Source organism: Odontesthes bonariensis, chromosome 16 (genome assembly GCF_027942865.1).
Source record: "Odontesthes bonariensis isolate fOdoBon6 chromosome 16, fOdoBon6.hap1, whole genome shotgun sequence".
Lineage (NCBI taxonomy): Eukaryota > Metazoa > Chordata > Actinopteri > Atheriniformes > Atherinopsidae > Odontesthes > Odontesthes bonariensis.
In genome coordinates this window covers 5,953,256-5,970,350 of record NC_134521.1, presented here as the reverse complement: position 1 = coordinate 5,970,350, position 17,095 = coordinate 5,953,256, and the positions used below count along the sequence as shown (strand labels likewise).

General features: G+C 42.6%; 1 protein-coding gene across 10 annotated transcripts in view; it reads right to left on the bottom strand.

Moving 5' to 3' along the window:
• The window catches only part of fryb (furry homolog b (Drosophila)), a 54,762-nt gene that overhangs the window by 33,434 nt on the left and 4,233 nt on the right, over positions 1–17,095 (bottom strand). For 2 of the 10 annotated variants that reach the window (XM_075487506.1, XM_075487507.1), the window contains exons 1-2: positions 10,532–11,819; positions 93–286 (exon numbers count right to left, since the gene is read on the bottom strand). In XM_075487506.1, coding sequence (XP_075343621.1) covers positions 93–286; positions 10,532–10,778 — 441 coding nt within the window. In that variant the 5' untranslated portion in view covers positions 10,779–11,819. Of the gene's footprint in view, positions 1–92; positions 287–1,232; positions 2,172–4,468; positions 4,824–10,531; positions 11,822–17,095 lie in introns of those variants that run through there. The other 8 variants (XM_075487510.1, XM_075487511.1, XM_075487505.1 and 5 more) reach the window with 7 other exon arrangements.

The following is a 17,095-nucleotide window of genomic DNA, read 5'->3' as shown; positions in this document are numbered from 1 at the left end:
AAGCGGTTACTCAGTGAGTCATTGTAACCCGAGTGAAATCAGATAAGAAACAGACACAAGACAATAAGATAAATCCATACAAACTCACTAACCAGTGGCTCAGCCATGATAATGCGAATCTTGCGTTCGGAGAACAAGGTGAAGTTGGCAAACAAGCTTTTGAGGACAAACTCGCCCGGCTTGCTCTCAGGGTCTACGTTGACAGGCGCCATGACGACAGGACCCTTCCTCTCTCCCGGCGTTCCACTGGCTGGCGGGAGAGATTGCTTCAGTCCCACTGGAGAGGCTGAGGAGAGATGAGATAAGTTAACCTTTATTATCTTGTTAGCTCCTACTGGGTCATCTTTAATGCTTTAAGTTTGGGAACTACACTTCCCATAATTTGGGGAGTTTGGGCAAACAAGAAGTAATGGTTAAAAGTACGGCCAGCAATGTTCCAACGGAAGTTAACTATCACTAGAGACTTCATCACGCTATCAGTTTCAGTACTAGAGTCATGCCGGACCAAGTGTGGATTCATGGATGTTTGTTCACGTTTGTTCAAGTTACAGTGTAAAAAACATGAATGCAACTCCTGTGTTCTGTTGACTTTGTGAAAGACAACTGCTTTACAGAGCCTCCCTGATCTGTGGTGATTTGTCATATTACTTTATTGCTTGTACAACATCAAACCTTGTGACTAATTTATGCTGTCCAACTTTGACAGGAACAGCCTCCCGGCACACAGATGGATACACACACACACACACACACACACACACACACACCTGCGGGGAAGGTCACGTCTTCATATCCCGACATAATTACATCATTAGAAAAAGTGGAAGCTTCAATTCTAACATGATGTGATGAAAAACAGACCAAAAACATGTGAGACAGACTACCAAAGGTCAGACTGATAAATGGAAAGAAGGCATTTCCTGTCATGCATCTCTGAAAGTACTGACATGCCCTCCACCGTGAGGCACATAAGACTTCTGAACTGCAGACATTTATTGCTGAAGATCACTCCAAATTTAGGCGATACGGTTTATAAAAAAATTCAAACTCATCCGTACACACACACACACTATGTGTTAACTAACTTGTCATGACCATGATCTGACCTAAGCGCAGAGGTGAGCATTATTTCCAGGGCAGGACAGGCCTCTTGGCCTCATGCACAGCAATCTATTTAGCTGAAACCCGACACGAACACATGTGCATATGAACGCATGCCCCTGTGCGCTTACCAAGGCCCTTGATGAAGCTGATGACACTCGCCCTGCTCCACTTAGTTGTCACTTCCATGGTGCAGAAAACACAAACGCGGTGTATAAAATCGGAAGAAATAGTTTGATGGCAGAGGAGTGGGTCCTTACAGGCTAGAAAAGATGGCTTCCATGGTTTTATCAAAATAATTCCTTGAAAGAGATTAGAGGCGCAAATGCCATTTGTCTTTAATATGCGATTTCTTCATCATGCCAAAAACCACAGACATAACAGCGGTGTCTGGCTTTGGTACCGGTTTAACCAGAGCTAAAAGTGTGAAGCTCCATCTTTCAAAACACGACAGGTAAAAAAGTAAAAGAGGTGCCTGAGGCGAGAGAGAAAGCTGTCATGACAGCAGCATTACGACTATATCCCACATTCAATCCAAATGAAACAGGAAGATGTGTCGTATCCAGACTGGAGGTGCCATTGCCAGGTTGAAACTGCCCACGTGAGGCAACTTGACGCCTCCACGCTGAGACAGTTGCAGTCAGCAGAAGAAAAAAAAATGGTGTGAGAGTGTTCTTTCAAAATAACAGAAGACACAGAGACAGAGACAACAAGCGCAAACTTATTTTGTCGTGAGTGAACTTCACCAACGTGGACTGAGAATATTTCCAGTGTGTTGAACAGAGGCTGCGCGGTATCCCATGCCTGGCAGCTATATGAGCCCACATGCCAACTATCAGTTTCTACTTATGCATCTGCTCCGCTTCTGACGTGCCACCCCTCCTCCGTACAGTAGTTCCCGTGACCTTGGAATCCCTGAAGCCCATTTGGAAAGAAGCAGTGGAATGAAGTGCGTCTTTGAAAATGATTCTGTGGTTGTCTCTAAGTTGTCAGTAGCAGTTAAGTAAAGTCTGCTCCTTGCAAAGGTCTGACCAGAAGAGTTGGGTTGGAATTTCAACACTGCTTCGAGAGAGAGCCAAAGAGAGGAGGGAGGCACTATATATAGACTGCTGGCGGTCACTCTCTTACATACCCACCACTCCCACTGACCCCTGCTCATACACAAATGCAAACACGAGAAAACAGACGTACACACATGCACGAATACACGCGATAGTGTAAGTGCGGGAAAGCTAAATAATGTGGTTGAACTTCAAGGCGAATGGTGCTAATCTGATTTGGTAAACACAGGGTTCAAACGGAGATAATCCATTACACCGCCTTAATGTCATTAATATAAGGGGTGTGCGTACGTGAGAAAAGAAATAGATGATGAAAGAAAATGTGTCAGTGAGAAGGACTGGAATGCCACAGAGATTGAAGACTTACTTTAATGTCAATCTACAAAAAAACAAAAGATCAGCTGCTGGCCTGGAAATATATCTGAATAATAATGTGTATATATGAGTAGAGGTGATAAAAAAAACTGCTGAAATCTGACACACAGTGACGGTACATAAGTGACATTTTGAGAATGCATCTCTTTCTGAATTTAAGACCCACATATTGACTCGGGGCTTGCGAGCTTCCTGTTGGGTTTTCAGGAATTATGAGAGGATGAATCTATCTTGCGGATGCGTGTGCAGTTGGTTGGTAGATTCTTGGGAACACAGAATGTGATGAGTCACTTCCAAAAGCACAGAGAATTTCCACACACACCAAACGCCCTCGACAAGCCCCTGCAGAACCAAACCTACATGTTGTCTGGGGAATCAGCTGTCACCGGGTGGGATAAAGTCTGGAAATCTGGCACGTTGGAAGTCTTGCTGTCAAGATTTATTCATTACTAACAAAGACAGCAAGTTATGTCGGCTCTTAGTAAAATAAAAAAGTCTGACATACAGCGGGAAATTTCACCTCGTAAAACAGAAATGCTGATGTGAGCGGATACTCGCTAAATATTTTTGCTTTTGTTTATAGGTTACCTGGACTGTATTTCTATCTGAAAATATGTATCATATATATTAGAACAACTCAAAACTGTAAGAATAAAAACCTGCTTTGCTGAGATTCTTTTAGCTGCAGGATGTCTGAGTGAAGACGACAGTGCTTATTTCAAAAGTGTGGCACGAGATGGAACAAGTTCAAGTTGATGAGGTCAGCTTTTTATCGTCGAGTTATTTCACTCAATAAGTATTTTGTGCTTGAAACGCAGACCTAATTTGGCCTTCAACTCTGACTTTCAAGCCTTCTGCCTGTCATCATTATCGTGACCTTGACGCAGACGCCTCTGATTTTGTTTCTGTGGCTGGAACAATGTACAATTTAAATGGGGGACATAGCTTTATTCCTTGGTAATCCCCACAGCAACAAAATAACACTGCTGACAGCAGCCTTCATAGAGCTAATATATACACTCCAAACAGCCATCCTGCAAACCACTCACACACTGCAAAACATTTTTATCAAATGACTGAACATTAAATCTAATCACTACAAGCAGAAAGCGTCCACACATCTATGCATAAACACACACAATGAACTTGCAGTGCTCTGTTTTCAACATTATGAAAATCATCACAGCACGGCGTTAACGGGCTGCTCTCTGCATCCTCTCCATCGCCAAGAAAACAACTAATGCCCCAGTCAAGGTAAACTGGGGGCTGCATGGTGACGAGCCCCCGTGGGGCAGTAACACTGCTTTCAGCTTCAGTCATGTCTCAGATTGCTGAACCTGCTGCTGTGCGGGTAAGTACAGCATGTCCGCTTTGAAACTGTGAGGGAAGATGCTGCTGGGGCTTCATGACTGCCTCTGAAACGCATTCAGTTCAGTCTGATAAACAATTACTGAGAAACTGATGAAGAGATTTGAGTTTCTTGGAATATAAACAGTCCAAAAAAAGTAGGGCTGATGATGGGCTTCACTTACACGAACATAGTTTTACGTTTCAGAACGGTTTTAAAACGGAGATACTTTTTGCTTTGACTTTCAGAAAAGTGGAAGCATCTTTTCTTTGTCTGGGGAGCAATATGCTGTATAATTCATATAGAAAAACTGCTGACGAGTCCGATTTACCCTCAGCCTCTCGAGCCTTACTCAACCATTTTCCTTCCATCATTCCATTACACAATACTGCCAAATAGTGACGGTCTGGATCATGTTATATGCTGCATGTTCTTCAGTCTCTTGGACTCCAAACACATACAAAAAATAAGCCCAGTCTGTAAACTGGAGGATCTACTGACAGCTAATAAATCCATTACCAGTGTGTCATGCATTTGTTCAGCATACCAGCAACAACAACTGTCATCTGTTAGCTGTACTCACTGCCTCCTAAAGACTTCAGGAGAGACTTGATGCTGATGTCAAAGAACCCTGAATCCTGCTGGCTGGTCGCCATGGTTGCAGAGGCTATGTCGCCACGGTGACGGACACCAGAGAGGGGACAGGACGGCAGGATGAAGCGGTGCGGACAGAGCAAGTGAGAGGCAGAGGAGAGCTATCCGAGTGGGAAAGGCAGGGAGAGACTGTGAGAAGGATGCGGGTGGGAAGCGAGCGCTGCGGATGTTGCAGCTGTCTGCTGCCGAGAGAGTGCGTGTGTTTGTTTGTTTGCATGCACAGATGAGAACGTGTGAGTCAGAGAAAAAAAGAGAGCACAGTCAACGTTGCCTGAGCACCGTGTTGCTATCTCGCTGGATAACATCCCCCCCATCCCCTCTCTGTTTTGCTCTCTCAGGACAGTGATACACAGATGTTGAGAGACACAAGCAGCCAATCCTCTTAGAGAAAAGACAAGGGAGAGAGAGAGGAGAGCAAAAGAGGGAGAGGGAGGGAGTAAAAGGACAACACACAGCAGATATTAATGCGGGGGGGGGGGGGAGACTTGGAAAATACAGAGTGGTAAAATGGAAAGGAAAGAACTACTTAGTGATGGGAAATAAAGAAGCAGCGGAAGATGGGAAACAGAGAGATGGAGCCGTCTAACGAGAATAATGTAATATTTTTTCTGGATGCTGTTAGCATGTTCTGGCCAATGAGAGCCAAGAGAATGAGTGACAGGCAGGACGCACCGGCCAGTGACCAGGAGCTGCTGCTCTGTGGCGTCACTGCTTCAGGTTAATGCATACAAACTCTGACTGGATTCTATCAAGTGCAATAATTTACACAGTGTTGAATTATAATGAATTATTTTCTTTCACTCTAGAAAAAAATTACAGTGGAGAGAGTATAAGATAAACAAAAAAAAAGGTGAAAAGAAAAACACTGTCAGTGATAAAGACCCAGTAGTCAGGACATCATCAGGGAAACATAGATGGGGATCAGCTGGAGTGAAAATGAATAATTAAAGAATGAATAATTTTTTGTAATCAGATGAGAGGGCTTTGCCATTAGCCGTAATATCCAACATTTCCAATGCTTTCATTTGTGGTGGTCTATCATGGGGTGTTATTGTTTAAGCTCATTCGCTGCTATCTAGCCAGTCCCCTCCCTCCTCATGTGTCCTAAAGTACAGGCTGCCAAAGTTGCCCGAGTCCCTGCTCTCCGGTGAACCTTTTGCCCTGCACTACCTCCATTTCCACCATCCTGGACTGCAGCTGGAGACATTAGTTGTTCTTCTGCTCACCACTTAAACCAGAAACATCAGCAGCTGATGAACAGCATCACGTACTAAAAGATCAGGCCAAGACTACACAGCAAAAGAAGGGCCATCGTTGACTATCTGGCCACAGGATGATAGACTCGCTGGAAAGGCAGAGGTAGAGTATATTGTTCAGTTACTGATTCACAAAGCACGTGGCAGATAAAATGTTTGTAGATGAGCACTTTACAGCAGATCCGGTATTATCCACCTCACCCTAGCTACTGTAACAGGTTAAACTGAACTAGGGAAACGCTGACAGAGCAGCTGTTTTTACACACTACACATATATACTGTTACACACAACAATATCAATACTTGAGAAGCAACTGAATTTGAATATGTCAATTTATTTTAATTGAAAATCACATAAACAGCCATCTTAATCCACCATGTACTCACTTTTTTATTATTATATTGGTATTACCGCAAACTCGTTTGGTACTGCCACTCCTTGTTAACAATCATCCGTCACATCCACTAATATAGATTTAATGAGCTCATACATGCCAATATGTATTGGTCAAGATGACGTACTGTTTTTTTTTTTCTCTCAAACCATGACTGTCTGTATGTGTGTGGGTGTTATCGTGACAACGGTTTCTGCAAGTGTTTAATCTGGCATTTGATTTGTTTTCAGCACTCCAAGTAGCTACTGGTCCACACCAACTTGCTCGCGGCTGATCCTGTCCTCCTACTTTAGTACCTCAGCTCAGATCATGACAGATCTTAAGCCCGTGACAGATCAAGAGCTTAAGCACATTTTTTGGAATTAAGACAAATAAAGGACAGACATCGACCGCCCCCACAAATGTTTGTGTAAGCAGAAAGACATAGAAGTGGCGTCGTGGTCGGGTGAATAAGAGTGGAAGAGCAAGCGGATAATTGGGGTCATCGTGCAATTCCCCGGATGAACTGCGGAAGTGCCACAGGACATGTGCACGGTAAAGGGAGGGTGGGCAGAGAAAATGAGTAGAATGTGCATAGGATACAATATCATGCAAAACTGCAGCTCACTGGAGAGCCATGGAGCACAGAATGGCCTGGTTCACATTAACAGACAATTAAAGCCTAATCTCAAAGGAGAAAGAAAAAAAAAAAACAGAGAACCACTGCAAACCTATTCCTGTCTTCTTTTACTTCTGCTTACTCTGCTACAGTCCAGGGCAAAATGCAACGAGCAAAATCATGTTCGGACATTGTTCGGGTGCCTGTGCTAACAACCTCCACTTACTTACCGGTGCACCGAGTAGCCAAACTCAAAGATGATTAGAGATGCCTGAAGTCTGCTCTCTCATCACCAAATCACTTTTCCTCACGTTAGTTGATTTTCATTTCTCACACTCGTGACAATGGTTATGTGTGGCAGATTTAGGGGACGCGTCAGCCGTCATGTATAAAACATAAACATGGCACGTGCCCTTTTTGTGGAAGAGGGAAAGCTGGCGGAGTAAGGCAGAGTAAGCCCAGCATTTCTTGATGGCGAAGGTACCAAGAAGAAATGTACTAATTAAGATCCACCAGCTCTCCCTGACAGAGCATTTGCTTTGCTAAATGTAAACAAAATCCTAAAAGAGGACGGAGGAGCCGTTTGGTTGGACAGAGAAACGCGCATACGGGAAGTGCTTGTTGGAGTGCACCTTATTGCCACGATGTAAAAATCTATTCAAATTCATGACCTACAATGAGAACAGGGGCACATTTTCCACAAAGGAACAGCTATCACTGAGCTTACAAGCAGAAATCATGGACATCAAAACGCACACACCCTCGTGGAGCTCCTGGGATTGCACACATTCTGAGCAGAGGCCTGGGCATGCCAGCTGCTGGAATGTGACTCCTCCACACACACACACATACACACACACACACACACTCATGCATACATATATTCAAACATACATTCAGACAAATTAATAAGACATATACTGAACAGCATTCCATTTAAGATCTAATTAAACATGTCTCTTTTACTTCCTTTGAGGGGATTTTAAGGAGACATATATCATCCAAATTGGAACATTTTCAGACCTGACAAGCGGCCATGTTCAGCATTTTTCTCTATAATCTGTGTAAAGGCACTTCAGTGTATTGCTTCTACACATTTAATACATGTTGGAAAGTATAATTGCTGAAAGAGTGATCGATGGTCTAAACATGACCTCACTTCCATTAAATTATGACCATAAAGCACAGCGTGCATTAGCAGCTAACTGCACTATGGTACGAACCGTGTCACAATTGTCCCGCAAATGTCTCGGATGTCGAAATTTGATGAAGAGCTCGGGCCACTAAATAAGCTGTGCAAAGTGACACGACCTCAGTGTTTCAGAGCAGAGAATGATGCTTATCTTTGAAAAAAACTGAAACTACATACAGTACATACAATTGCATATAAACTACACTACATATAACAGATAATGTCTTTTTCTGTTTTTTTTTCTGTGATATGATAAACATCCGAACACATTTATCACTGCATTACATTGATTTATATTTCTTCTTGGAAAAGAACAATCATTTTTCTGATGATCAAAAAATTCATGGATTCACTAAGAGAATCAGGTTTAAATATCGTTAACATGATAATTTAATCGTTTGAGCTATTCCTTTTGTGGTGATATCATCCATCCAACCAACCTACCAACCTGTAGTGGACCTTTAAATATTGGAGCCTATCCCACTGAACGCTGGACAAAAGGCTTGGTACACCCTGGACTGGTCTTCAGTCCATCAGAAGAGTTCGACAGATAGACAGTGGCAAATTAACCGCCAACATTTGACCTGTCGAGCTTGTCTGTCAGAGAGAGAACACCAAAGAAGCTGGAGAAAACCAAGAGAGGCACAGGGATAACACATCAAGATCTGAGCCATCCATCAGGTTTGATTATGCTTCAGCTGAAGCTAACAGTAGGAATGATGAAAAATATGCTCGCCACGATTTTGTAAAGCCAAGCAAAATGAAAGAAAATCCCTAACTGTCCAGAAAACCGGCTGACAACCGTGTGCGAAACAGATAAGCAGCAAGTCTTCATGCTGGATAAGCTCGATAAACTTTTAGCAATAATTTATAAATTGATTTGCTGATTGAGTTCATCTTCTTATCAATTAATTCCATAATTATGTCAGTTCTTAATATTGCTGACCTAATCACAAAAACACAACTAAACATGCCAACTCATCCGTTCACCCGATATGCGCTGGTGGATGCCAGCTGCTTAAAATGGCACAGACTCCCCACAAAAGCACAGCGTGTCAATAAATAGCTGCACACGACCCACGAGGGATTGTTTGAGTTTCAGGGTTCACGCAGCACCGTGTCCTGGACATAGGTGGGTTGATCCAATATACAACTCATGTGAAGAATGTGTGTGTGAGAAGTTTTCATTTCAGGCATACCAGTCTCCCTAACATCAAAGCCTCGGTCAGGCAGATCCTCGCAGCAGAGAAGCCCCACAATATTCAATTTCAGGGCATTTCTTGTGTCGACAATTTGACCCTTACAATCTTTGCGCTCATTTATCGGGAAGCTACTGTTAATTCCTCCCGAAAGACATGTTTGCGCAGGTGGTGCTTTGGCACCACCTCACTCCAGAGTTCCCTTTTTTTTTTTGCTGTTTGCTCAAGTTTCTCTCTTTCTTTTGAAGTTTGGCTAAATCCCACAGACAAAAAGAAGGAAATACATAGTCAGGTACAAAATGGCTCCCACTGATTTCTGCTCCACTTAACCTAATATGCTTAATTATACTCCAATGATATTCTCATGACTTTTCCATACACATCTTTATGTGGCATTGTCCTCTTCTTGTCAAAAGTTTACACCAAGGAAACACTGAGCCCTGATCTCTTAATATTCCTCTTACTACTCCTTGCTTTCAACTACCGGGGGAATTACTGCAATAATGTTTAGTCATCGGTTCAAATAAGGCTTTGTTCCTGCTCATTTTGACCCGACTGTGACTTTCCAAAAGTGAACAGAAACGATGATCTCTTTCTCTTTTCAGCAATCAAGAGATACGACCGTAATTTTTACGAAATAGACAAGAGCAGAGTACAAGTTGCAAAGATGGACTGATATTCCTGCTACTGAAAGGATGCGAGTTCAGACAAAGATTCAGCATCACTTTCAAGTGCAGTGTGTTTGCAACGAATGCAGTGACAGAGAGCTTCGGCAGTTGCTCCAGTTGCATCTTGTAAAATACGGCACATTAATCAATATAAATTCTGTGATATTACAGCTGCATTTCGTCATACGTTCAGTTTCATTCTGCTTCGACAGGCTACTTAAGGTCTCCCACAGCTGGAAGTGTTTGGGTACGAGATTCTCAGGAGATAAGGTAAACTGAGAAAGAGCTAGTTGTTTGGGCAAAAGGACGATTCCACACCTACATCTGAGGCCATTCGTTTGCCATTCTGTAGAGTAAGGATGAGTAAAGTAACAGTGTGCCGTTTTCTCAAAAACTCAAAAGCCACGACAAAGACACTCAAATTCGTATGTGTTGTGGCAAACAAGGAAAGACAGGCAGGGGCTGAGTATGTGGTAATAGATCTGATCTTTGCCAAAACACTGGACGGTAAAAAAAAACCAAAAAAAAACAAACATCACACCAACATTCCAGAGAGTGAGTTGAGGATATTGATTTCAGTTTAATTTCCAGCCTCAAAAAAATATTCAAGTCAAGTGAGAATATGCACACACAAGACATCAAGTAAAAACAAAAAACAAAACTCTGCAGCTCGTCTCCACCTACCTATAAGGATGTTTCTTCTTTTTCTGGATTTGGACTGGATCTTGGAAAACCTCCCAGTGAAGGCACTTGGATGGAACGTGTCCTGTGATAGACAGGCAATGAGCCCCAGGACTATGCCATCCTGGCCTTGGCTCTGGCTCTCCACATCCTGCTCCTGGCCTACCCGCAGAGAGAGGCCATTGCAACGGTCTGAAGCACCATTTTCAGCCCCAAGGCTGGCAGTGCTACTCACATCCTCCACAGACATGTCTCCACTGTTTGCCTCACGTGACGCAGGAGTTCAACCCACTCCTGGTAGTCAAAATGAGGCACTCCTCAGAACTAGCAAGTGGACCCTACATAGTTTAAAGATAGATTCAGTAGAAGTAAAAAAGAAACGACGAAAGGTAGTAAAACGTATCCAGTTTCCTCTCGGGGTTGTGTAGAGTTTAAATATACGTTTCCTCTTTGGGTTTCTTTCCTTTTTGTCGAGTTCATTCAATCCAGAGATGATGAGCTCATTGCCTTGTTGTTACATAGCTCTCCTGAGAATGCAGGTTCTTCTCTCCTGAGTCTCTTTCTCACTCTCTCTCGCTGAAGACTGATAAAATCTCTCTTTGTCTCCTTTTGTTTTAAGTGGCAGGTTTTTCTGAAAAAGTTTGACGCTCTTCGCACGTCCAGCTTCTCACCTGCTCTTTGGTCTTTTCGCTTCCTCTTTCTCAGTCTTTTGAGTCTCTGAGGCACAGCTGTGTTTCTTCGCTCTCAGGTGGTGAGCAAGGGAGGGATCCAATTCCAAGAACGCAGCTTGATTGGGTAGTTTGGAAAGTTTGGGTGGTTCTTCTGTTCCCTCGCCCTGTCAGAGTTTGTTTTTTTTCCCTCTCTCTCTCTCTTCATTTCATTTCAGCTGCCCCCTTCCCCTCACTACACACTGTTTGGCAATGAGAAAATTGACTTCTGTCTTACGTCCTTTTCTCACACACCTGTTTCCTCACTCGAGTTTCATCCTTTTGTTTTTGTAAAGGGGTACAACACAATAGATTAGCATGCAGTTGCTTGATTTACACAGCCAGAACGTGACATGTGGGTGTGAAAAAGACTCCCTGTGCTCACTGGTTGAGGCTGTTTAGCCAGTTACAGTAACTTCAACGTGTTAATGGTGTAGGATTACTGAGGGCAGACACACCCATTTTAGAGAGGGGGAAACAAAGCCAAACACAAACAGGGAGAATTCTGAGCGCAGTCAAAATATTTTCTGGAAGTCAGCTTTTGGGCTTAATTAGCGGATGCATTCCAAAGATAAATGTGAGAAACTACTGCCAGCGTGACAGATAAGACGAATATATGCTTGAATACTCTTCTGTTTTATCGAGGAACTGGGTTTTTAAAGAAAAACTGGCAACTACCAAAATGTATAAAGCCAGAAAAGGATAAGGAATTAACCCAGACCTCAAAACGTAGATGATCATCCGGCCTCCTGCCTTTGAAACTCCTGCAGAATTCCTTTTTATTAATACATTTTGTTTTAAATGCTTTGTTTTGGTCGATGGTGTTTATTACACGCAGTGATGGTAGGCTGTGATAAGGAACCCCTGACTACTCAAAACCCTCCGAAAAACTAAAACTGATTTTACTTGAAAAATTGAATACAGACAATAAAAGCAATAGTGATTAAAATACTGAGTTATATGAATAATTCATTTGCCCTTTCGGTAAGTTCTCTTTAAAAAAAAATCCTTGCTGTGGATCCTGTACTTTACTCTCGTTTTCTCTGCAGGTAGATTAGTCAGTGTTTCTCAGGAGATGCCTACCCTGAGGTGACTTCCTGCTGTTTACTCCACTATTGTCATGACATCAGCTCCACTGAGCTTCTCACCCTCAAGCTCATGTGGGGGTGTAAGAACAACAAAACTCTCACATCCAGTGTGAACGGACTGCAGCACAAGTTTAATTATCATTATTGCTGACATGAAAACGTGCTTGTCGTGATGTGTGGCCTTCAGTTGTAGCTGCACGTCGGTTCGTGCTGTGGACAATTCTACAGCCAACAAAAGTACATCTAAGTAGGGGAAACCTCTTTTCCGCCCCCAAATTAATTTACTTGGTAAGTACTGCATGAAAAATGGTCTGTAAGCAGTTTGGCAGGTTGAGAGAATGCGTTATGCTATAAGAAACTGATCTAATCACATCTCTATATCCTGCTTGTATTATTGCTCAAGGCTAAAAACCTGCTGGCAGCAATCAGCAACAAAGGGCCTGCCAATTTTCACTTGCAGAGGTCCACACCGTAGGTTTGACAAAAATCTTTCAAAGAAAGAAAGAAAGAAAAAAAATACTCAAGACAATTATACACTATACTCAGGCAATTCTAAATACTAAAGATTAGGATTGTATTAGAAACTCATTTTCAAGTGTTTTGATATCAACAGTGCCACCTTGGCCTCATTAAATTAGCACAAATCCTCCATGCCGTCATTAGCAGCTGAACACATGAACGAGCAAGATGATGTTCAAAACACGGACTTATGAATAACTGGTATTACCTTGAGTTAAAGATTGAAATTCTAGTACCGTGACGGCCCTAGCACAGCTGAAGGCACCACAGACCCAGATTTGCTTTTATAATGTCCCCTTGAAGTGAAGTGAAGTGAAATTTATTTATATAGCACTTTTCAGCAACAATGCGATCCAAAGTGTGAAGGATCGCGTTCCACACCTGCATGGTAGATACACATCGACATAAAAAGATACTCTACACATACACCCTTTGAGTCAAATGTCCTACCCAGTCTACGAATTCACCACTGGAGCCTTGCACGTTTGGACTCTTGTGTACTCACAACGTATAAAGGCTGATTCATACTCGGCGCAAACGCGCAACTGTTCTGGCTCGAGAACCATTAATGACGTCATCGAAAGCGCCAGCCCCTTCACAGTTCCTTCAGCTCATAAGCGCAGTTTGCGCTGAGAATGCGTCACATTTGCAGTTCTCTCCAGACCAGCGAGCGTCACTGTTGAGGAAACAAGCTGAAAAGCACACGAAGAAAGCATACACAATGCCAACTGTGGTGTCACGTCAGCAGAGGCTGGCACATCTGATGCGGAATGAATTTACTCTGGGTGTAGAACTGTATATGTATCTCAGAGCTAAGAGGCTGTGGCAAAAACAGAAGAGAAGGTGGAATGTTCGTCCTTTGCAACAAGACGAACTTTGTCAAACGTTGTCCCAGTGTAACTTCATAGACGTGTCGTACAGATGTTTGTAGAGGCGCACCCTCTCGGTCACCGCGGTCTCTGCAGTGTTCATTTTTTCTTTTTCTTGGTCAGCTGTTTCCAGTTGAGCGCGCGCGAAGTCAGAAAAAAAGTTGTGTGCGCGCCCTTGCGCCGCGCGAGGATTTTCTAGCTTGCGACGGGGGGCGTGGCGGAATTTTGGGTCACGTGACCGTTTGCGCCATTTGCGACCAGCTAGTATGAGCGAGTAAGAATCAGCCTTAACACCCCTGTAGCAAAACTATATCTCAGACCAAAGTGTCTGGAGCCAAGTTGCACTGCAGGTAATGCAACCCTGACCGGACACGTTTGCCTTATCTTAAAGATCTAACCAACCATCTGACTGAAAGTCAGAATTGAGTCAGGGCCAGGGTGTTGGCTGGTATTTTGTTTTGTCAATTTTTCATCCAGTCTCCAGCGGTGTTGAGTAAATAAAGTTAATCTCAGAAACTAGAAAAATGTCATCCTTTTTTATATATTGTTTTGTGCAAGTGCTAAATTTGAACTGTAACCGTTATTAACCAAAAACTACAGGAATTGTCACTTCACTTGAATGCAGATTCAATGAGATAAAAGAAATCCCACACACACTTAACCAATCACGTCTGGATAGAGAGATACTTGATGATGACAGCTGATGTTTAAATGTTCTTTAAAAAGGTGTTTCATTGACTATCTGGCAAAGAAATAGTTAAGGGTGGCAAAAAAAAAAAGCACTGGGCGGCAATTTGCCAAAGTCAGTTAGAAAGGCGTGCCGTCTCCTGGGGGAGTACAAGAGCCAAGTATTACAGACACACACACACACTCTGACACACTCTTACACACACACACACACACACACATGTACAAACAGCAGATTGTTTTTGACCCTTCATTAACTGAAAAATCTGATAAACAAAGAAAAGGCACAGCTTAACCAATCATCAGCAAGACTGTGTTGGTTTTGACATAAAACAGCAACAACGAGAAAGTATACAGATATGTTCGGCAACATATTTGAATTTCGTTTGACAGTTTTATTTATTTATCTATTCTGGACTTTACTGTGGCTACTCAGCTCGTCCTGTTGTTTGCATGACCTGATCAACTGTGTTTAAAGCAATAGATCAAACACTGACACTGTCACTCCTTATATTCACGGAAAAACCCATCAATAATAACACCCTTTGACCTCTCTTTCGCTCTGTGATGCAAAACTAGTTTTCCGACTGCTTTTAAATGAGTTAAGGATGGAAGGTGAACTGACGACAACATTCAAATACACATTTCAATTGGAAACAAACACGGGAAGTCTAGTCGCTCCTGCAGGGGAATGCTTTTTGTTATGCAAGCACACAGTGGATTCATTCTTATGTCTCAATGGTCATAATTAACTTCATGAGTTGCGAGGCAGATATTGCCCATAAATGTGTCTGTACGTGAATTATGAGCTAAGTGCCACTGGTAACCCACTGTAGAGACACGCTTTGGTAGGCCGAGACAAACTAACAGACCAATACAGACACACAGACAAACCACAGCATCACAGCCCGGTTTTAGCTTAAGACGCTGGGCGAACAGAAAGAGTGTCCTAACAATGTCACAACCCCCATTGAGTCATCCATGTTTAGTTTTTATTTCTGTCCGATTTTTGGCTCTTTTAATTGTCCTATAATTCCATGAGTCATCACACCTGATGGTCTTTATTTTGGACTTTCTTTCATGTGTCTCTGTAATATTAGATATGGAGCCGGAGCTAAAAGATAATAGACAGAGTGGTGCCATCCAGTCTCACATATAGTCTGAAATGTAAAACCATTTCCTCTCCCACGCAGCAATGGTCATAGCCAAAAGAAGCCACAAAGAATGTGCCATGATAACTTTTTGTATTTGTTTATGAACACGAACATCTATTCTACTTTGCTTCAGACTTTTTTCCCCCCTCTTTTCCACATCTTTGTCAATTCACTTCACAGATTTAAACTTTAGCCGGCATTTGTTTGTGAATGAATTGATTCACACAAAATCAACTTCAGTGACGTAGTTATCAACCCCTGGTTGGTAGAGAGAAGAAAACCTCAACCCAAGAATCGTTGCTTGTTGTTATCATTCTCCCCTCACAATTTAAACTGACACCCATTGAGACCTCTGCAACAATGGAAAACTTCTTTCTGTCACTCAAATATGTTGTCATGTTAACCGTTGCCCGGACCGCCCAGGATGCTCAGCAACCCGGTTTAACAGGAGAGCTGAGAGGATAAACGAGTTTACTTAAGGCTTATGCACTGAGGCAAGAGTCCGTCGCTTCGTAAAAGCAATGTAGCCTTTCCTCACGACCACATTTGTTCCCAGTTGTTGCCCTGAGATCTATTCTGAGAAGATACGATCAAGTACATGCTGAGCATTTGTTTACAGCCGCTCCAAAAAAACAAAATTACTTCTTTGTTTTCTTGTGGCTTTGCGGGGTTCAAATCTGTGCCAAGCAACAACTTCCAATCAGCTTTCTCTTTAGCATCAATAAATCATAGAGGGTATATGCTTCTTCTGACGATCAAGAAGACTGCAAGGGTGGAAGGAGTAATGGGATCTTTCACTTATGCAAAATCTACATGTAAAATTCCTAAATCCAAGATTTTGCATAGGCAAAAGCTTTCGCAAACTGAAAGTAAAAGTATGCATTGTGCAGCAACTAAAGCAACATATAATAAGAAATGTAGTTAATGTATCAAGTCTGTTGATGGCTTTTGAAATGTAACATTGTAAAATTACAAAGAAGCAGAAATTTATCATCACAGGTAAAACACTAAAGTGCAGCACTTTGCCTGACTTTGGGTCATTATACATATGGTGATCAGCTATAGTATTATGACCACCCGCTTAGCATAAAGTAGGTCCTCCCAATGCTGCGAAAACAACTCTGATGAGTCAGGGCGAGGACAAAGAACATCTGAGGGTGTCCGGGGAACGTCTGATACTGGGATCTTAGCAATAGAACCTTTGGACCCTGTGGGTTGCGGGGTGGGATCTTTGTGGATTGGCTATGCTCCCCACAGAGTTCATCAAATCCACTCAGATTGTTAGCTGGAGTGTTCATCTATGCCAGGATGCGGGTTTACGAAGAACATAGCATTGTAATGAGAAGCGCTGTGGTACTCACTCCGCTTGTGGTTAAACAGTGACATGAGGGAATGAAAGTACAACTTTCATTTTTCTCAAACTAATTTCTGCAGCGAATGTTTGGCAACGCCCTGTTCACATTTTTTCAAGATAACAGTGTTGGGATATTTTATAAAAAAAATACCATGGTGCAGAAATATACTGTCACAAGTAAATGCACAC